This window comes from Siphateles boraxobius, unplaced genomic scaffold, assembly GCF_051911475.1.
Source record: "Siphateles boraxobius isolate OS27281-9 unplaced genomic scaffold, OSU_SipBor_1 8, whole genome shotgun sequence".
NCBI lineage: Eukaryota > Metazoa > Chordata > Actinopteri > Cypriniformes > Leuciscidae > Siphateles > Siphateles boraxobius.
This window is the reverse complement of record NW_027509208.1, coordinates 25,443,416-25,466,410: the sequence shown is the minus strand read 5'-3', so window position 1 is coordinate 25,466,410 and position 22,995 is coordinate 25,443,416. Positions and strand designations below refer to the sequence as shown.

The following is a 22,995-nucleotide window of genomic DNA, read 5'->3' as shown; positions in this document are numbered from 1 at the left end:
GCACAGAGTTGTGGGCACGTTTCCTACATCTAGCACTCGAGCGGCATTTGCCAGCTTTATGAGAGTGGGCTCTGCGGGAGACACGGGGGGTATCGTGTTTGTGTGTAAGGGTGAACACCGAGATGTGGGCACCTATTCTACACTCAAGACACCAACGGCGTGAGCCGGATAACCAGACATTATACTCACTTGAGATTTCTCTGGGTCGCCATGAGAACGGCGGATGTCTCCAGGCGAGCGGGTTGCATTACCGGCTCATTGGCTGCCAAATACACCGCTGTAGTAGCCTTATCTAAGGGGACTGACAGGATGAGACATTTTGACGGCGGCGTGCAAGTCCGTCCGGGTCATGCAGAGAGCTCGAGAGGGCTCTACATGACGCGCGAACGGGGACGCGAGGGCGGGGTAGCTCTCTTGTAATGTAAAGAGAGCTAGCCGCGTGCTCGTTGCTCGAGCAGAGCTGTATAAAAATTTCTGCTCTTACCACACATCCAGTACGTTGCGTATGTTGATGCCCGTCCGGGTCATGCAGAGAGCTCGAGAGGGCTCTGCATGACGCGCGAACGGCGACGCGAGGGCGGGGTGGCTCTCTTGTAACGTAAAGAGAGCTAGCCGCGTGCTCGTTGGTCGAGCAGATCTGGGAACAGTGTTTGTATGAGGGCGCGCGCACTAGTAGTGGGCACGGGACCTACATGTGACACAGATGATGCCCATCCGGGTCATGCAGAGGGCTCGAGAGGGCTCTGCATGACGCGCGAAATGGGGGCGCGAGGGCGGGGAAACTCTCTTGTAACGTAAAGAGAGCTAGCCGCGTGGCGCTGTGGTTAAAGACTTCGATTCGAGCCCGCAGGGTCAACATCGGAAGTTCCTCGCAGTGCTCGCATCCTCCATATAGAGGGCGAGGCTGCGTGTTCCTGGCCCAGGCAGAGAGCGCAGATGGGCGGTCTCCAACTCTGCACGAGCCACAAGATGTGCGAGACATCTTGAAAAAGACGTCTCGCTGCTCTTTTAGGAAGTGTAGAACACAGAATACAGAGATAAAAGGATATGTTGCCGGATAGCGTAGCTCGCACGGATGGCTGAATGTGGCGAAGACGGCCGGCTTCCTCAGCGCTGTCCTAAGCTGGCTGTTTCGCTTGTTCGACGGCAGCGGTGGCTTCTCTCAGATCCAGCGATGCGAAGACCTCACTGAAGAGACGAAAAATCAGGGAAGTCAGCCTACAGCCCCTACTTTTATACGCTAAGCCACGCCTATTCTGGCGGGCTGTGACGCTATGAAGGCGCGGGTGCCCTTCATTGGGCGTGACGTCACGCCGGGCTCACTGGTAGGCTGCAGCAGTTGCCCGCAGGGAAGCCAATGAGCACGCGAGATGGCCTGCTCTAGGTCTGCTAGCTGCTGCACTGCGTTGACAATGAATACAAAATTAAGGATAATTTTTTGGCTTCAATATCTCGAGAAAATGAACCTTTCCCGTAGCGTAAGCTAAACTTACGCAATACGAGAGAACCTCTCGTAAGAGAACTAGTAGTTCCTTAATCTCCATAGAAGCATAGATACTCAGCACTGATAGGAAACACTATCCACTTTTTAGCCGCCTTATTTTCCATTCATTTTCACCAAAGCATTTTTCTTTTTCAATATGCAGAAATTCTTCAGCAATTTATCCAACCATAAAAATTGAGATGCAAATGCAAATTGTATGGGAGGAGAGTAATTAAAAGAGTCATGCAAGTTGATTTACTAAGGTTTGCACTAGTCAATTTATTGGTGTTTGCGACATTATTTTCCGCCCCAAAAAAGCATGTTTTGAACCAGACACTAAGTTGCGCTGCTCTTGGTAGATTGTGTTGGTCATTAAGGAAATGATCTGGCTGTGTCTGTGATCTTAAATCTTCAAATTGAATAATTGTCGATCTTAACAACGAAACTGAACCAACACTGAACTGAACCCGGCTGAACAATAACACTATTTTGTTATTGAACGGGCGCCCTCATACAAACACTGTTCTGCTAACAGAGCTGCTGTACAGCTGAAACAAACTGTTTGCATCATTGAATTATTTTCCTGTTTATCACTGTAAAGCTGCTTTTTATTTGTATTGGATATAGCGCTATATAAATAAAGGTGACTTGACTTGACTTTTGATAAAGTACAACATATGTAAGGTTTATTGAAAAATGTTCAAACACAGACATACACATTCTTAACACTGCTGTGTCATTAGCAATGCTTTATGAGAGTTGGCGGTCACTGCTGAACTCTTTTGATGTGATTCCCATTTTCATGGTAACAACAACTGATTGGTAGATCTCTTCTCAGGACTTTGGGTAGGATATCTCTCCAGGAATTAATTTTTTTTTAAACTTGGAATCACATTGACAATCTCTTAATTTCTGATGGCTCATGACAAGGCTGCTAAATATTTACTTTTAAACTCTACTCTGTTAATAATTAATAGTTCAGTAATTTGCGATATCATTAACCAGTGGTGTCAGAAACTTAGGATAAGAAGCAGAAAATTTCACACTAGCTTTGAAAACAACTGGGAACAGTTTATTGCTGGACATAGCTGTCAAGAGGGAAAACAATAACTGATGAACTTAAAATAATAACACAAAATTAAAATGACTGCACACAAATGTGTGCTGTGATGTGTTGAAAAAAAAAAAAAATTATACATGAATAAAAAGATGAGGAATTCCACTATTGCCGACACAAATGGTCATAATGCAACAAACCTATAGAACTCAACATGGTGAAAATCATAAACACACAGAATGAGACACAGACAAACAAAACCAAATAATCATGGACTCCAGAAATGTGGTGGCAGTATGAATCCAATCCATCATCCACCTTTATTATGAGCTCTTGTAAGCTTGTTTAAATAAAAAACAGAAGAACCAGTAGTAAAATAACTAGTAACATGGAGCCTTGTTAATGCGGAAGGTGTTTTCAGTTGACGTCTTCTCGCACATCTGACTCAGTAACACCATTGAGACAGAATAGCATCTTTCATAACACTATGCATATAGAGTGGGGTCCATACGTCTGAGACCACAGAGTTAATATGTGTCTGTTTTGCATCTGTTTTTGTCATAATAAAATACATAAGGAATTTGAGTAAAAAGTAGGAATTAGTCAAGAGTTTTTAATTGCCTTTGTTTTTGGTATGTCCCCCTTTTGATTTGCCCGATAGCAGCCTGGACTCCACAGGTCCATGTTATCCAGCGCAATTTGTGCACATCAATGGAAGCAATCAGATCCATTGTCAGATTTGGAGTTGGAAAAATTAGCTTATTGATTAGCAACCTATTTCATCTTCACTGTACATTACACCATTACTTTGTAAGAGTATATGTAGTTCTGCTCATTTCCAGGCTTATATTACGTTTTGAATGTTTTACAGATTTTCAATGTGGGCTCAGACTTTTGGACTTTCCAGTATGAGCTACAATAAACTAGATGTTTGTTCAGTTGGTACAGATAGAATATGAACATTTCAAAATCAACTGTTATGTACAATAATGAGCTACAAAGTACCACATCTATGATGTAATAAAATATGTAAACATATTTATTGTTTGACACAGTTGACTGTGACAACATGAAATATACACTCATTCACATTGAATTCGTCTTCCGCAAATCATATTTCAGCCCCCCTTCAGAATACAGACTGCTTCGCTCACAGTTGCTCCATATTTGAGACGTGTGTGTAGCAAATGACTTAAGCAGTCAAAACTGAAAGTAAAATCCCGAATTTACTGTAGAAGCACTCATTTTCCATTTGTAATAGATGGATGCTTTTGAGTTGAATCTGTTTATACATGGCAGAGCTCAATATGAATATTAAAGCAAGTTAGTACTTGACGGACACTGGAAGAGAAAAGGATGAGAAATAAAAGCAGAAACAAAGGAAAAATGAGTATGCTAAAAAAATGTGGGGGAAAAAACACCATTTGTTTAATGGAACATTTCTTCTCCTGCTTGGGTTAGAAAAGTACTGTTTTATGGCAAATGTTCCCACTTTGCATCTTCAAAACAACATCCTCTAGATCTCCTCTTTGCAAAGATATCAGTACTACATCACACACATCACATGCATGCCCAAAATCATGACCATTACCCATGATCTGCGTTGATTTATACAGGGTTACAAGGGTTGGTTTTGTTTCTCCTTTCGTCTTTTTTTTTACACCAAGTATTTTGTACCTTAGAAAGTCACTTGAGGGATAACAATGTAACAATGAGATATTTTACACTGGCATTGTCCCACAACCAGACAGAAAATAAGGTATCAGAGTCCTATTTGCTTTCTCCCTATACGCTTACCGTACACTTAAGTGTACTTCAGATCACAGAGCTTGGAAATGGGTTCATTTTGACTCAATGAGTTTGAGTTTTTAAAGGACTTTTTTGTGTGTAAAATTACCGTTTCCTGTTCAAGTTTTTTTTCTCTGTATTTTGTCATTTAGATTTCGTTTTATACATAGTATTCCTTGTCCTTGTCTTTGGGTCTCTTGTTGCTCGCACTCTTAGTGCTGGGCTGTTTGTCTTTCACTACCGTGCCGTTATTCTGTGCCGAATTGCTAATGTAGTTCCGTGTTTCATCTACCTGATAGGAGCCCTCGTCCCTGTTCCTGTATTTGTACATGGCATAGAGGAGGATGAGGATGCACAGGGCGGCAGCAGAGATGATCCCGACCACCATGCCCGTAGTGCTGCTGGACTCGCGTATTACCTCCGAGGCACCAGGGGGCACTCTCCTGATACCTGGCTCGGTGGGCAGGGCCCTGGGGATGGTGCGCAACATGGGCTGCGTGATGTACGGCCCCTTCGGTTTGGTGCCGTCCATGTCCAAAGATGTGGGGAGTGGGAGCAACACTATGTCCGGTTGGGGTTTGATCTCACGGTTGTTCATTTTCCCGGCAGGGATTTTAGGAGCGGCCTCGGGAGTGACGGGGGATGAGCTCCTGAGGTCAGGCAGAGGCGGGATGGCCGTAGTCCTGCCCGCCTCAGAGGCCTTGCTAGGTTTAAAGTCCTTTACTTCCCACTTGGGTGCGAGAGCTTTGTAGCCACCTTCGTAAGTCGACGTGGTCAAGATCTTATCTGTTACCAGGGAGAAGGTTGTGTAAAAATCTTCATCGTCAGTAGGGGGGAGGCTAGAGTCGAAGGCCTCCCCAGAGCCAAACCCCGAAATCACCAAGCCATCACCATCATCATCATCACCATCATCATCATCACAATCATCGCTGCCTTGGTGCGACAAGCAAGGTACCCCCGCCTCGATGGCAATTGACAGGGACTCTTTGGTGGTCTTAATAATGGTGAGGACGGGGTGAAGGGTCGGGGGAAAAGGGATGAAAGGGGCTCGAGTGGAAACAGGGGGAATGTCTATGGGATCCTCGACTAGAACGGGGATGACTAACTCCCCTCCTGGGAAGCAGAAGAAGAAGAAAGGAAATTAGTGTCCATTCAAGTTCGGTTGCTTGCTAAACAGGCAACTGTACATGAAATTAAAACGAAGCAAGAATAATTGGAAAGGAATATGACAAAAAACACTCTTGGCCAAACCAAGAAAGAACAGAAAGAAAGAATGAAAATGTGAAAATGGCAGGTACATTTATCAAAAGGCTTGTAGGGACATGCAGGGTCTTAGCTTTCTTTTTGGCGTATTTAACTGACCTCTACATAACACCTATTACTCACGATTACTGCGCTCCTGCCACGTAGAGCATCTGAAACAAGTTAAACTAGAAAACATAGTCTTTAATTTTGCTACATCCTGAGAATTGTAGAGAGGTGAAAGTAACAAGCTCAGCTGATCTGACTGCTCACGTTGTGAATTCATTTAGGAAATTTATGTCTAAGCATCCTGTTGGATCAACGAACATAAGACCAATGAAGAGAGTAATATATGGAACACTCCCAAAAAATACCATTATTGTATTGAGATTTATAATTTTCTGAGCGGCTTATCAAGACTGTAAAGAAAATCACCTTATTACTTTTCTCTTTCAAGTCTGTCACACTTGAGATGAAAGCCAATTGCCTTTTGACAGTTCTTATGAAATTGCCACAATGGCACAAGTCGCAAGACAGTTCAACAACACCTGAATGTTTTGTCTCATATTTCACTTTGTCATACTATAGGTTTGATTCACACGATTCACATTGAGGGTGATATTTTAATTGTTGAAAACAGTACATACACACATTACATACACACATTGGGCTTCATGCTAATTTTTTTTAAATTTAAGTTAAAACATAAAACCATTCTTAAGTAAACTGACGCATTTAGCTCACAGGATTAATGGATTTTTTTAACGATTTACTGAATAAGGCCCAATGTTCTTACAAATAAAACCTGGTTGTTTTTCATGAAGGAGGCCTATTGTACATTTCTTGAAGATGTTTTCCTTTTTTTATTGTTACAACGGATACATCCAGATGTTGATTGAATCTGCTCAAACTTGCGCCAAGGTGGCTTCGCTGATTACAAACATAGGGCACTATAAGGCAACACAGGTCTCAAACAACAGACCAAAAGAAACAAAAGGAAAGGAAAGAAAAGAAAAATGAAAAGCAATGCAAACAACTGGTTAATGGTTAGAGCAAATCACTAGAAACATTCGCAAACCAAATGCACAGAGTCAAAAAGAGAGTAGTAAGCACATAAAAAAGGAAATGATTCTAAAAAATAATAAGCCTATTAAACAATTCATCAAAAGGTGGAAGCATACCAACAGTTCTGTGACTTACATCAACAAATTGCCCGCATGATTTTGGCAGGAAGAAAATTTTTTACAAAAGAAAGTTGTGTAAGAGTGCTTGGGAATAAGTATGGTTAATCTTTAAAAGTTTAATTAGGCAATCAATTTATCCTCTAATTTTATATATAATATTTTTTCTTAGACAAGATGATACAGGGAGGTAACGACACATACATTCACACCATGACATGAAAAATAACTTCACCATTCTGCTCATTTGTTCTTTCTTTTGATAAATAAATCATTTTTTCTACAAAAGAAAACTGTACATTTTTAAAGATAATTTAGCTTTGAAGTATCTACAGATACATATTTTCTTTTTTTAACATGAATTCTTAAACAATAGAATGACTGTACATACTGTACTGTTTCTAAGAGGAGAAAGAGAGGGTCGAAAGAGAGAGAGAGAGAGAGAGAGAGAGAGAGAGAGAGAGAGAGAGAGAGAGAGAGAGAGAGAGGGAGGGGCCTATGAACAGACTAGGTAGGAAATGACATAGATGGAAGTGAACGTGTACGTCAGTTGCCATGTCCATGTAAGGGCGGTACGAAGCGGTCGGGCGGCAATAGAGCTTTGGGCTGTAAGGAAGGGATGGGGATATACAAACAATGAGCATATACATGCCCATCTACAAGATCATTTAGAACTCAAGACTGATACTCATACTGACCCTAAGCTGCAACTTCGGTCCCATGCAGTTTTAATGTCAGATTCAGATTTAAACAATTTAGGAGTCAGATTTCCACAGGGAAAAATCATAACTATAATTGTAACTGTTTTGATTGTTTGGAGTAGATAGTGGCGACTAAAAATTAGCTTCTTCTGTTTTTTCTTAATAAAAATTATCTGTATATAAAGCTATCAATATGTTGAAATCAAGTGTTCAAATCAAAGCTATCAAAGTGTTCAAATCAAGCTAATCAAGAAAAAAGAGAAACTAAACAGGAATCAATATAGACCATATATAAATATACACATACAAATATAAATACATATATAAATATAGACAAACCAGACAATATATATGTATACACATGTATACATGTATAAGCAATAAAAAAGAATAACTGAAAAAAAATCTCTCACACTATCAAGATTGAAATAATCAGAAAACACATAGTGAAGCCAAACAGAGGAGGGACACTGTACCGTCACCACCTTCACAACTAATAACACCATTATTAGTTTTCTTTTGTAAATCCTATTATTAGTAGCTTAACAGCAAAAAGCAGGGGTAGGTGTATTTCAGGAAAAGGAGGAAAATCACTTTTTTTTCTTCTTTTTTTCTGCAAGGTGAAATCATGCTTTTTAACAAGTTGCATTTAGGGAAAGTAGAATCACAGCACTGCAAGCTTGGATCAGGAGGGCTGAGAACAGGGTTACAGGATATTGAGAAACCCATGGGCTAAAGGCTGTTGGATATCAACTCGAATCAACCAAATCTCAATCTCAATACAGAGATAAAGACCTCGTTGATCTTATGACGACTTTAACATAATGCTAATCCTGAATGCATTCAGCCAATTTAGAACAGAAATATTCTGCAGAAATCATTGCATAACCAACAGCCGTTCGCTCAACATAAATGACAGTAAAGACTGGGAATTCCACAAATGAGCAATTCCACTAGTATAGCAATTGGCAAAAAGGTTGCCTAATTTTGCCATGTTTATCACGTTTCACTGATTCCCTAATTCGTCCTGAGCTAAATGGGTGAATTTATTGGCTTCAGATGATTTGATCAAGATGAAGGCATCTACTAAAACCACAGGCACAAAGACAGCGCCACAGAGGACCCCGACATGTCTCAGTAAATACTTTAATAGTAACTTAGCTTTGATCATTTTCACAGTGTTTTAATTCAGCTCAAACATTGAGTGCTTGTCTTAGGGGACTGTATTTGTTTTGCAGAGAGAAGATAGGAGTAAATGTTCTTTGGGCTAAGCTCCATTACATAGCACACACTTCCACACTGCATTAAAGGAGAACTCCGGGCAATTTTTAAGTTAATCTTGATCGTTATACCTTTGTGAGTACTGTCTATAGAAAAAACCCCGAACCGGATTGGTGCTTGCAACACGGAGCTGTTCCCTCAAATGCCCAGAGCTCCCCCTCAGCTAAAACGGCAGTTATGGGGGCATATACATAAAGAGTGTCTTTGTGCCTTTTAACAGACACAAAATGCAATTAAAATGTCTGTCCAACATGAACAGGGCCCTTACATGTGAACAAGATGCGTTTAGCAACTTAGCCTTTGTTTAAATTTACCTAAATAGTGTTTTAGACGGCTAGCTGTAGTCTCGCGCTGAAGTCCCGTGGGAACTCCGTTGTAGCCAAAGGTAAATAGCAGTGTGCAGGTGAAGAAGAAAATGTTCCCGTTTGTGCCGTACAAGGATGACTACACTGACACAACACAGCGCCCAAATGGAAGGATAAATAAAGTTTACATTACCTACACAGTGGTAGCACCCGTCTTCATCCACGGAATCGTTTTTTTCTTCAACCGGCCCCGCTGTGTTTTGTCTGTGTAGTCATCTTTGTCAAAGTGTTCGCTGCAAATGCGGTAATCTTTAGCGCGTAGTACTTATATGGGAGTTTGCGCATCAAGTTGAAGTACAACTGGCCACAAATGCAGAATCTTGACTTCATGGAAAGGAAGACGATGAAAATAAGTTCTTGTATTTTCGCATTCTGTTGCCATAATTCGGAATGGCACAAACGCGAACCATTTCTTCTTCACTTGTGAGCAACTCTCCGATCATTACTCTTCACACACTACGCTCCTCCCATGTGCACACTACTATTTCTCTCTCTCGCGCACGGGCGCGCGATCAGCGCCGTTTTGCTACAGCGATTCTCAAGAATTGTTGCAGTTTCGAATCACCAGTACACTGAACCGAAAACTTTTTTCGGACCCTACATTTGAGAACCGATGATCCCCGCGGGATGAAAGAATTTACGTCATTGCGTGAAGACGTAAAATAACGTCTCGGTTACGTATGTAACCCTAGTTCCCTGAGTAGGGAACGGAGACGTTACGTCGGATGACGACGAATGGGGTTTCGCTTAGAAAGCCTATCAACTTCGAGTATTACAAAAAGAGGCAATGACAAAGAAATGCCATGGGTCTGCGGAATTTGCATAGTGTAACTCCGCCCCACCTCGTGGGTATAAAAGGAGGAAGCCGGCAACATGCAGATATGTTTCTTCGCTAAGGAGCCAAGACTGAGCTCAGGCGATCCCTGCGGTACAGCGGAAAGTGGCAGGCAGACGTAACCTACTCAGGGAACGAGGGTTACATACGTAACCGAGACGTTCCCTTTCGTTGTCACTCCGAGTTACGTCGGATGACGACGAATGGGTTTACCAGTCTAATCACCCCCCTTCGGCTGTCTTCCAGTGCCCTGCGTAAATCTGAGATGCTTGTCGTGAGATTGGCACGGACGAAGGACTCCTATCTAGCACAGGAACACCAAGGTACACTGGGGAGCATATCCCATAGTTTAGAGGAAATATGCAAAATATTGCCAGCCCAACGGGGGGGACTTGGAGAATACACATATGACCCGAAGGATGCATATGGAGAACACTGGGGTGTCCAGCCGCAGGTGGAATATTTCAACCCCAGGGGTGGCAAGGTGGCTTGCCAAGGGAAAGACACATGCTCAGAGAGGCTTACAGCGGAAATACACATGTGGGGGTCGCTAAGAGGAGGGACCATGCACACGGGAGGCACCTAGCCGACGCGCAGGCAATTGACACTGGCGCCGACGTCAGGAGTGCTGGAGGAACTCAGGGCTTTCCGAGAAGCTCACCTGAGGAGAATATCGCACGTATCCAGTCCGTGTAGTGGAATGGCGAGCAAGCGAAGACACCTGAGCGGATCCAGTACTAGCTGGTTGAAGCAGGTACATGAGAGGACACTGGCTCCACTCGGAGATTGTAGAATCTGGCGAATGTGTTAGGTGTCGCCCAGCCTGCAGCTCTGCAGATGTCTGTTAGCGAGGCGCCATGCGCTAGAGCCCAAGAGGACGCCACACTCCGGGTGGAGTGGGCAGTCACACCAAGGGGGCACGGTCGACCTTGCTGCTGGTATGCCAAGGCAATGGCGTCCACTATCCAGTGAGACAACCTTTGCTTGGAGAGAGCCTTTCCCTTCAGCTTCCCACCATAACAGACAAAGAGCTGGTCTGAGGTCCTGAAACACTGCGTCCTGTCTACATAGACGCGGAGAGCGCGTACTGGACAGAGCAGTGCCAAGGCTTGGTCTGCCTCCTCCAGGGGCAGCGTTTGCAGGTTCACCACCTGGTCCCGGAAGGGTTTGGAAGGAACCTTGGGCACATATCCGAGCCGGGGTCTCAGGATCACGTGAGAGTAAGCCGGCCCGAATTCCAGGCACGCTTCGTCAACGGAGAATGCGTGCAGGTCCCCTACCCTCTTGATGGAGGCCAATGCAATCAGGAGCGCTGTCTTCATAGACAGGAACTTAAGCTCCACTGTTTGCAAAGGCTCAAAGGGAGCACTCTGCAGGGCAGTTAGAACCACTGAGAGGTCCCAAGAGGGAACGAGAGGAAGGCGAGGAGGATTCAGTCTCCTCGCTCCTCTCAGGAACCTGACGATCAGGTCGTGCTTCCCAACAGACTTACCTTCGACCGGGTCATGGTGTGCGGCAATAGCGGCAACATAGACTTTCAGGGTGGAGGGAGACAGCCTTCGCTCCAACCCATCTTGAAGGAAGGAAAGCACGACACTAATCGAACATCTCCGGGGGTCTTCTCGGTGAGAAAAGCACCAGTTGACGAAGAGGTTCCACTTCATCGCATAGACGTGTGTAGTGGACGACGCTCTAGCGGAAGTGATGGTAGCCGCCACCGCTGGAGGTAGGGTACTCAAACCTGCCTCGTTCCATCCAGGAGCCACACGTGGAGGTTCCAAAGATCGGGACGAGGGTGCCATAGGGTGCCCCGTCCCTGAGAAAGGAGGTCCTTCCTCAGGGGAATCGGCCAAGGAGGTGCTGTCGCGAGGAGTACTAGTTCGGAGAACCAGGTCCGGGCGGGCCAGTACGGCGCGACCAGAATGACCTGCTCCTCATCCTCCCTGACCTTGCGCTGGGTCTGTGCAAGAAGGCTCACTGGGGGAAACGCATATTTGCGGCCCCGCAGCCAGCTGTGCGCTAGTGCATCCGTGCCGAGCGTGCCCTCGGTCAGGGAATAATACAGGTCGCAATGGGTCGAGTCGTGAGAGGCAAACAGATCTATCTGTTCGTCCCCGAACTGGTCCCAAATCAGCTGAACCGACTGGGGATGGAGTAGCCAATCTCCCGGGAGGGGCTTAAGCCGTGAGAGCTCGTCGGCTGCACAGTTCAGGGCTCCGGGGATATAAATGGCATGAAGCGACCTCAGATGCTTCTGACTCCATATGAGGAGGTGGCGGGCGAGTTGCGACATACGGCGGGAGCGTAGACCACCTTGATGGTTGATGTACGCTACAGTGGCGGTATTGTCTGAACGGACTAGTACGTGTTGGTTCTTGAGCACGGCCCGGAAGCGGCGCAAAGCAAGACGTACGGCCAGCAACTCGAGGCAATTGACATGCCAGAGGCGTCGGGGTCCTGTCCAGGAGCCCGCGGCAGCACGTCCATTGCACATGGCACCCCAGCCCGTGGAGGAGGCATCTGTCGTTACAACAACATGCCGCAAAGCTAATTCCAGGGGCAATCCGGCCCGTAGAAAACTGAGGTTCGACCACGGGGTGAAGGTCTGACGGCAGGTCGGAGTAACTGTTACTCGGAGGGTGCTGTGTTGCCATGCCCACCTCGGGACTCGGTCGCAAAGCCAAAGCTGAAGCGGTCACATATGAAGCAATCCGAGCGGCGTTGCCGCGGCTGCAGAAGCCATATGCCCCAGGAGCCTCTGAAAAAGTTTCAGTGGAACCGCACTCTTGCCCTCGAACTGTCTCAGGCAAGTCAGCAGTGACTGCGCGCGCTCGCTCGTAAGCTGCGCGGACATGGCGACCGAGTCGATATCCATTCCGAGAAAAGAGATCCTCTGCATGGGGCAAAGTTTTCTCTTTTCCCAGTTGACCCGAAGGCCCAGACGAGCTAGGTGCTGGAGCACTAGGTCCCTGTGTTCGCACACCTGGTCTCGAGAGTGAGCTAGGATCGGCCAGTCGTCGATATAGTTCAGGATGCGAACCCCGTGTTCCCGAAGGGGAACAAGGGCTGCCTCGACGACCTTCGTGAAGACGCGAGGAGACTGGGCTAGCCCGAAAGGGAGAACCGCGTACTGGTATGCCTGCCCCTCGAAAGCAAACCGTAGGAACGGTCTGTGTCGAGAGAGAATGGAGACATGGAAGTAGGCGTCCTTCAGGCCGATTGCTGCAAACCAATCCTGGGGCCGCACACATTCGAAAATGCGTTTGGCAGTGAGCATCTTGAACGGCAGCCTGTGAAGGGAACGGTTCAGCACGCGCAGGTGCAGGATTTCCACCGGTTTTCTTTGGGACAATGAAGTACGGGCTGTAGAAGCCGGTCCTCATCTCGGCCGGAGGGACGGTCTCGATCGCACCCTTCGCCAGCAGGGTAGCGATCTCTGCTCTCATGATAGGGGCGTTGCCACCGACCAAAGTGGAGCGGACTCCCCTGAAGCGGGGAAGAGACTGCGCAAACTGAATCACGTAGCCGAGCCTGATCGTCCACGCGACCCAGCGGGACAGGAGGGGAAGCTCTAGCCAGGCTCCCAAGAACTGTACCAGCGGGGTCATTCAAACCACAGACTTCACCACCGGTGGTGCAGCAGGGCGGAATGACTGGCCCAGACGTGGACGGCATAGCGGCCCGGTGTGGGGGCACAGTCATTAACCGCGCCCTGACAGAGGAGACCAGGGAAGGAAGAACGTTCCACGGGGGTCTGCTCTGCCAGGGGGCTGGCGACAGAGGCGGATGAGAGCGGCACGGTCCGGGGACGGCGCGCACTGTCAACCGGCTCTGGAACAGAGGGGGACGAGGGTTGCACGGCTCGGGGGCGGCGCACCGTGTCGTCCGAGAACTCTGTGTGCTCAGGGATGGAATGTCACTTCTTTCTTTAACCACATTAGGGTGCTGCCCACCCGGGGTGAGCAGCGGGGAGTGGAGAAAAAAAATGATTGGAAGGGGGAAGGAGTGGTCCTGCTACCATCTCCTGTGAAGTAACTTTCAACATCCCTGAGCAGCCCTTCTCAGGAGCGCCGCTTGGCCCAGCGTTTAGCGGGGGGCGGGGCTGGAGAGGGCTGGGGCGCCTTCTTACGGCTTCCTCCGCGACCCGGCCCGGGTGGAGGCTGCTGCTTGGGCCGGGCGGGACGGGCGGGAGCCGCAGGAGGGCACCCTCGGCGGCAAACAGACTGAGGGTTCTGCCCAGTCGGCTGGGTGGAGGCAGCAGCGGGCCGTCGGGGCAGAATATGCTTAATGGCCTCAGTCTGTTTCTGGGCGGTGGAGAACTGTTGGGCGAAATCCTCCACCGCACCGCCGAATAGGCCGGCCTGGGACATGGGGGTGTCGAGCAGGCGGGAACGCTCAGCATCCCGCATGTCAGCCAGGTTCAGCCATAGATGTCTCTCCTGGACCACAGCTGTGGACATCACCAGACCCAGGGAGCGTGCGGTCACCTTCGTCGCCCGGAGGGCGAGGTCGGTGGCGGCGCGCAGCTCATCAAAGAGCCCTGGGTCCGTCCTACCCTTGTGCATGTCCCTTAGCATCTGTGCCTGATAGACCTGCAGAGTGGCCATGGCATGCAAAGAGGCAGCCGCCTGTCCCGCCGCTCTGTAGGACTTCGCCACTAGGGTAGACGAGAACCTACAGGCTTTGGATGGGTGCTTAGGCTCGCCGCGAGAAGAAGCACTCTGAGGACACAGCTGCATCGCAACAGAGCGCTCAACCTGGGGGAGCCCAGTGTACCCACGGGCAGCTGCCCCATCGAGGGGAGGAAAATCGGATGAAACCTGCGAGCGGTCGCGGGAAGACATGGGAGTCTTCCAGGACTTCGAGATTTCATCATGCACGTCCGGGAAGAAAGGTATTGGGGCAGGCTGAGGACGGGAAGCCGCAGCTGCACCCAAAAACCAATCGTCCAGCCGCGAGCGCTCAGGACAGGGTGGAGGGGTCCACTCATTGGTTTAGAGTGGACCCCTCCACCCTGTCCTGAGCGCTCGCGGCCGCCTGGGAAAGCATGGCCGTCATCTCTGGATCAGACTGAGCCACAGCCGTATTCACACCCGAAGGTGGCAGCTGTGATGAGTCATCACTTCCAGATGAATCAGACCCGCCTTGTGATGCTGCGATTGACATCACGTCTTCCTCTGGAGCGCCAAAGGAAACCCGCGTCACCTCAAACGACGGTCCTGCCGGAATCCCCTGAACGCTCGCGGGTTGCAACACTGGTGAAGGTGCTGTAGGGCATGGACAAATAGTCGGCGCTTTGTTCCACACAGTCACCCTAAGATCACCCTGGCCACCAGCCGAAGTAGAGCCTCTCGAGGAGGCGCTAGATCGGGGTGTGGATGAGGGGACTCTCACTCTTGCGAGATCATTGAGTCTCGATCTAAGTGTTGCGATGGTCATGTTCCCACAGAGAGAACATGACTCATCCACGAGCGCTGCTGTAGCGTGATTAATGCACAAACACACCAGACAGCGCTCGTGCCCATCAGAGTCAGACACAAGCCGACCGCAACCAGAAGTGCACGGGCGAGGCATCTTTAAAAAAAGACGTGCTGCGTGCAAGCTCTTTTTGTGAGAGAAACTCATTGCTGAAGCGCCCGCGGAGAACACACTCGCTGGCAAACCACGCTCAGATAGGCAGGAAGTGTGCAATCGCCGGGAGATCGCCGTCCGCCCAACACTGGAGAGTTGCTCGTCTCGTAAGAAGCTGACAATCAGAGATAGCTTAGGGAGTGAAGAATTACACTTGGTTCCGAAGCGAAAACATATCTGCATGTTGCTGGCTTCCTCCTTTTATACCCACGAGGGGGGGCGGAGTTACGCTATACAAATTCCACAGACCCATGGGATTTCTTTGCCATTGGCTCGTTTTGTAATACTCGAAGTTGATAGGCTTTCTAAGCGAAACCCCATTCATCGACATCCGACGTAACTCGGAGTGACAACGAAAGGGAACCGGTGAATTCGTTTTTTGAACCGGTTCATTGAAACGAACTGTCCGAAAGAACCGGTTCGCGGTAAAGAACCGGACTTCCCATCACTACTATTTACCTTTGGCTACAACGGAGTTCCCACGGGACTTCAGTGCGAGACTACAGCTAGCCGTCTAAAACACTATTTAGGTGAATTTAAACAATGGCTAAGTTGCTAAACGCATCTTGTTCACATGTAAGGGCCCTGTTCATGTTGGACAGACATTTTAATTGCATTTTGTGTCTATTAAAAGGCACAAAGACACTCTTTATGTATATGCCCCCATAACTGCCGTTTTAGCTGAGGGGGAGCTCTGGGCATTTGCAGGAACTGCTCCGTGTTGCAAGCAACAATCCGGTTCGTTTTTTTTTTTCTATAGACAGTACTCACAAACGTATAACGATCAAGATTAACTTAAAAATTGACCGGAGTTCTCCTTTAAGCCTCCAGCTCAGCTAGATTGCAGCGTTCTCTTCATTTGCTTACAGGAGTTCATTCTTGTAAACAAATGTGAAGGGCCACCCTCTTTCTCATCTGTTAATGCTCTCTAAAAGCGTCTCCGGCAAAGAATTCCACGTTTAGAGCGGAGAGGATGCGAAACGAAATAAATTAACCATAACAGCTGACATTCACAGTAGTGCTCTCTCTCTTGCGGCCCCAACCAAATCCAAGAGCCCTTGGTCCAGATATCCGTGCCTAAATTCTGTGAGCATCTTGTTTTCGCTGAGTCGAGCCAAACAGCAATGAATGCCGCAGGTGTGTGGGGCTAAACCTCCCTGATCCCCTAAAAGAGGAGTATGTGTGAGCTGGCCCCTGTGGTTCAGTCAAATCCTTTTGTGTCAACCATGCATTGTGCCCAGTCTGCGACTATTGCGGTTTTCCTCTGATAACTCATCAGCAGTATGAGAACTGAAAACCCTGGGAAATGAGAAGGTTGTGTAACTGCTGAGGGGCTGTTTTTATAGATACAAAAACTGACCTTTATGACACTTCCTCAAAGTATCGGATTGCACTGGGATTGGGCAAATGAGCCAGCGGTAAGCTCCGCCCTCCTTGGTTAAAGTTAATCCTGTATGAATTGAGATTTCAAACATGGCTATTTTTCAGTAAATTGTGCTCATAAATTAGCAGTTATTTAATAAAGAGTTATTTAAAACTGTGTCAGTGAATTCAACATTGTACTATGAGCTTTTTACTTTTACTTAATTTTTTTTTTTACTTAATCTTCATTCAATTACTTATGAGCAAATAAATAAATACATTTTTTTTTATTTCTGTTGTACTTTTAGTAACTACTAGGGGTGTAATGATAACCACATGTCAATCAATATCATGATACTGAACTCACGATACATATTATTGCGATACTCCAAGACGTGATAAAAGGTTAACAAAAATTTTACCGTGGATAAAAATGCTAAATTTGATATTACATTGTGGGTGTAAATGAAATGGTTTGGACTTGGTGCTGGAAACCCAATGCACAGGACAATAGTGACACCAGAATAAAAGTATTCATGATTCTGAAGCTGAAAAAATAATTATTTTTAGACTAATAGGCTTTCACTCAGTCACTGACTAGATTTATTTAAAATAATTTAGGACAATTTTTACTGGTAACATAAGACATTTGGCATTATCAGGATCCACAAATATTCCCCCATTGCATTATTATACTCTACATTATATTCAACATTAAATATAGCAGTTTAATGTAGTACTGACACTAAAACTTGAATTTTTTTCTCACACAGTATATTTTATTTTGGGTGAAATATACAATAAATAATTGTCAGTATCCATGATACATATTGTTGCATTTTTGTACTGCGATATTTTGTGACAACATATATTGTTATACCCCTAGTAACTACTTTTTGTAATGTATGTTTTTGTGTAGGGTCAGTTACTTTGGCCTTCCTAGTTGGGATGTCAAGTTGCTGTAATTGTGTTTCCTCTAGTTTGTCTTTTTAAATGCCTCTTTTGGCTTGGAGTGTCACAGATTCTTCTGCTACTTCTTTGATCTCGATGTGACCCAGGTGTTAAACTGGTATCCTTAGCCAGAGGCATGCGACCACTGTCTGCTGCACAATTTGTTGTATGGCCATTAAGCTTTAAACAGTTAACCTTTAACTGAGACCTGCTTCAAAGTGATAGCCGGCCCAACAGGGCCTGACTACACCAAACTTCAGCCGGTGCCAGTGGTTCAGTGACCCGTTCCTTAGGGTCCCATGGTCTCTGTGCACCTCTCCACATCCTCCTGAATGATGTCTTGCTTTGAAGACTGTTTTTCCATCTTAAAAAAACGCGCCGATGACAGCATGAGAAAACCTCAGGGACCCTACAGACCCAGCATCAGTTTTACTTTAAAAGACTCTTCCTTCATGAACTACACTACTGGCAGCTTCCCCCCTCCCCCTTCTGATTCAAAGGATTGTCGAAACTATGTCAGTTGTTTTGTGCATGAGTTTGAGTTTATTTTTAGTCTTTAGGCAAAGTTCACTCCTATAAACTAGTCAGAACATGAATGTCTTTATTTATTGGTTATCTTAATGCTGAATTGTGGATGTTAAAATACTTTTCCATCCCAGTTTAATAACTATTATTTCTATCAACATACTGTACAGTAGGCTCACTGGAAAAATGTGCCTCTACTCTAAAAAAAATTGCATGGTTTTTTGCACATACTATTATGTCTGCAAAAAACACTTTTACCATATTGCATGATTTGTAAACTAATACATTTAGACATTTGCATCACATAATCAGCTATACTGTATGTAAAGCTTTTCTGACATAGTATACTTGTTGGGTTGATGTAAATGTGTTTTTACCTCACGTTTGCTTTTGTTAAAACTTAAGTTTAGGGTCAGTCAGGTTTAGTGTCATGACTGTTGTAGCGCCACTCAGCGGACATTTAATTTTTTAAACTGCCACGATACGTACAACAATCAATGTACGTTTACGTTAATTTGTTTCTTATAGGGTACAGCAGGGCACACCGGGGTAAAAGGCGTCTTTGATTTGATTTTCCTCTTAACAACTAGATGGCACAACAATTTGCCGCAGCACTTTCCAAAACATCCGCTTTTTAAGATGCATGTGGAAATTTGTCTGATCCTTAAAGCGATCGGGGGCAGCAATGCAAAGTTGATTCTGTGCTAATTTGATCTAATATTTGATATTTTTAAAAATGTAGTAGAAAGTAGAAAATGAGAATTGCTAAAATTGAGTAAATTTGAGACTCAATTCTTAATGATTTTCAGTTTTGTTCAAGATAATTGAAGCAACAGTTTTTCAACAACGAAAAAAAAATTAAACTTAAGGTATTTGGGGCAGAAGGCACAATAATTAACATGATAACCAGCTTGCTGACTGTTTTTGTTGACAGGACATGGTTAGATTCAGATGGTAAATAATATATATTAAGTTGGGTCTTAGAGATACCCATCTTAGAGATGGCCACCATATTTATAATGAAACCATCATATCAAAAAATATGTTATTAATCATATCATATAATAAAATATCTATTGTTACTAAATGATTGATTTCTATACACTGTGTTTTTGTTAAAACACCCTGACAAGCCCCTAACCATTATGCCTACGTTGGATCATTTATGTCATCATGGCAAGCCTTGCCTATTTAGAACATTAGAATCACCACAAGATTTTAGGAGTTTCCCCCTGTAATTCAAATGTAACCCCTGTTCATTATCTAAATGTTTAAATTTGCCCTTTTGTGGAATTCCCATCAGTTCAAAAGTGTTCTAGAGTTTCACAGAACACAGTGCAAAAATACAAGAAACGACATCAGCAGGACATCAGACAGATAGAACAGTCAAATACAAAGACATCAGCACACAGACAGATGATAAGCACGTCAGCCCAAACGGTCAGCCCATTAGCAAACGCATGGGTGGAGAAGCACGCAAGATGGAGCCGATTCCATGCAAGAGTCATGATGGATATCTCCCACTGGGGATTGGTTAGTTTGCAATCAATGCATGCCACAAACGCGACTGATCAGATCAGTAGCAACAAATAGAATAGAAAAACAGATATACTTTTATGGCAAAAAAATTCTTTTTATGCCATCTACATTCAAACAGACATGTCTTTGCAGAAAGGCACTGAAATAAAGATGAGATCAGGGATGGAGGGGTGGGGGGGGGGGGGGGGGTCATTCTTTCACACACAACTTTCTTGAGACAGAATGGGGTTGCCTGAACAAGGCAAAAATTATAAATAAAATATATGATGGCAAGAAAAGATTTTGTTGCCTTTTATTTCCTGTTGTATAGAATGTGGGGATGTTTAATTTTAAGCCTAATGGCACAAAACATAACAAAAACGAGGAAGAGATTTATTACGTTTTTTTTTCCAACCACCAAAATTCCATGCGGCACAAGATGAGATGAAACAAGAGGATCATCTTTAATCCTGGAAATGGAAGGATGAGGACTTCAACGAAAAAAGCCCCCCAAAAGGGGGGAAAAAAAGAGAAAATGCTGGGAAATACGGCAAATTGACCAAAATCACATAAATGGGATGTCAAAGAGTGGATACAGAAGGAAGATGTTTTTCTACATGAAAAAAAGGTTTAACCAAAACAGAAACAGAACAGAAAAGTATCATGCAAACTTCCACGAAATCTGAAGCGAAGGTCAGACTGATGATGTGAATTTCTGTGTCAACATGAAATCGTATGAGTGTGGTGGTTTGTGGCTAAGTGTACCCGCATCGAATTTCAGATGAGAAAAGATGAAAGGTAACACTGGAACCGTCCCTAAGCATACTACCTGTTGCCGCTGAATTTGAGAGGACTTGGGGCTGTTATTAGATTTAATGCAGTTAGGGAGAATTTATGTGAAGCACAACTGTCTACCATCAGGTTTGAGCAGAGTGACCTTGTAAGTTTGAGAGAAATACACTGTAAAACTAACAAACAAATAAATAGGGGCCATCTGTAAAGTCAAAGGTAAGGACGGAACCATATTGATTCTAGCCTGCCAGGTAAACAGGTATGACACACTTTAAAAACGATGATAACAAAACATTGCTTTTGCTAGAAGTTGTTTTTATGACTGAATAGATAGTGAAAGTACAAACAAACAAAACTTGTTTTAATTGGTGTATTTGGAATTGTTTTTTTGTTTTTTTAAAACTGCAACAACAACAAAAAATGCAGGGAGTAGTTCGAGGTAAATTTTAAGGGCCTTAATTATTTTTTCCTGAAGACATTTTGGAGCAATTAAAGGCCCTTCAGTTGAGGGTCGATGTGATTTTTCCAAGTAAGACATGTTCCTGGAACAACATTCCTGTCTGAAAACTTGGTCCTAACCTTATCCCTACTCCTATTCAGAAACACGCTGTACTTGGTATAATCACGTTCACCTTCAGATGAGAGGTACATGAATGTGAACGTGAGTTCACCAAGTACAGCATGCTCCTGGATCAACATCTTTGTTAAAGGATTAGTTCACTTCAGAATTAAAATTTCCCAATAATTTACTCCCCCCCACGTCATCCAAGATGTCCATGTCTTTCTTTCTTTAGCTGAAAAGAAATTAAGGTTTTTGAGGAAAACATTCCAGGATCTTTCTTATTATAGTGGACTTCAACAGTTTTCAACGGGTTGAAAGTCCAAATTGCAGTTTCAGTTCAGCTTCAAATGACTCTACAGGATCCCAATAAATATATAAATGTATAAAAAATGTTTTTAGAAAATGAAAAATAGTTTGGCTAGATAAGACCCTTACTTCCCTTTGAAGCTGCATTCAAACTGTAATTTGGACCTTCAACCCATTGATAACTGTTGAAGTCCACTATATGGAGATAAATCCTGGAATGTTTCTCTCAAAAACCTTAAATACTTTTCAACCGAAGAAAGAAAGACATGAATATCTTGGATGACGTGGGGGTGAGTAAAATAACACTGCAATCAAACAATTAGATTTGAGGGACAAGTTTACAGTGAAGTTTAGGTTTACAACCAGGGTTAGGTGCGTCTACATCCGTGTTATTCACCTACCATTTCCCTCTGATTTTAGAGATAAGTTATGGGTAGGTTTAGATTTAGGGTTATGGATGGGGTTAGGGCAGGAATTCGGACAGGGTATGTTTTTCCAGGATCAAGAAAATATGTTGATCCAGGAACAATTCTTACTTGGCAAAATAATGGTGACCACAAGGCTACAGGCAGACCACGGAACTTTCATTAACTAAACAACCCTAGCATCCATAATGGCCTTGTAAGCACTAAAATCAACAGCAGGATTTTGATGTACTGTGATGGCTGATGGCAGGAGTTTGATGAATCCCAAGTTCTTTAAAAACTGTACCAATTAATACTTCATACTCATGCTGCGCAAAACACTTGTTTAACCTTGAGGAAACAGAAGCTATATGTGGAGAAAGGTGAGCACAGAAATTCGAAGATATCTGTTCTCTATTAGATGTTTAAAGGCAAGCCTTCAATGTGAGGAAACAAAGGAACAAACAGGAAGGAGGAGTTGTTTCTGTTGCAGTTAGTCCGATACACATCAGAAATCTCTATGCTGAAAGCATTATTCTTATTGATTTGTAAACATCTCAAAATGTATCATCCGTCAAAGACGCACACACACACGCACTGCAAGAAATCCATTGTGTACAGGATTGATACATTTTGAAGCATCAGAGTGAACTACATGGAGTTTGATACTAATTTTGTACTTTTGGAATAAAGTTTTGCTCTCTGTTGATTGCTGAGAGGACAAAATTAGTATAAACACAGAACCATGTTAGTGACGTTCGGCCCCATAATAAAGTGTAACTCTGAAACAGGCCAATGCTTCCCGACTCTTTTAATTCCATTACGATATCATCTGCATGTGAACCGATTTAGACAAATAAGTCCACAAGCTATTTGGATTCAGTACAACAGTGGTCCCAAAAAGTGTTTGGACCAAAGTCAAGTCACACCTTAAAATGTATGAATGTCACTGCAAAATAGATTACAAAATATCACAGCAAGTGACATGTATTTAAAGACCAACACTTTTCA

At 44.6% G+C, this 22,995-nt stretch overlaps 1 protein-coding gene across 31 annotated transcripts in view; it reads right to left on the bottom strand.

Annotated features, from left to right (window-relative positions):
- Positions 1-2,147: 2,147 nt before the first annotated feature.
- nrxn3b (neurexin 3b) overlaps positions 2,148-22,995 on the bottom strand; it is a 623,191-nt gene continuing 602,343 nt past the window's right edge. For 25 of the 31 annotated variants that reach the window (XM_077219935.1, XM_077219926.1, XM_077219934.1 and 22 more), the window contains one exon: positions 2,148-5,441. In XM_077219935.1, coding sequence (XP_077076050.1) covers positions 4,489-5,441 — 953 coding nt within the window. In that variant the 3' untranslated portion in view covers positions 2,148-4,488. Of the gene's footprint in view, positions 5,442-6,770; positions 7,358-22,995 lie in introns of all 31 variants that reach the window. The other 6 variants (XM_077219947.1, XM_077219944.1, XM_077219945.1 and 3 more) reach the window with 2 other exon arrangements.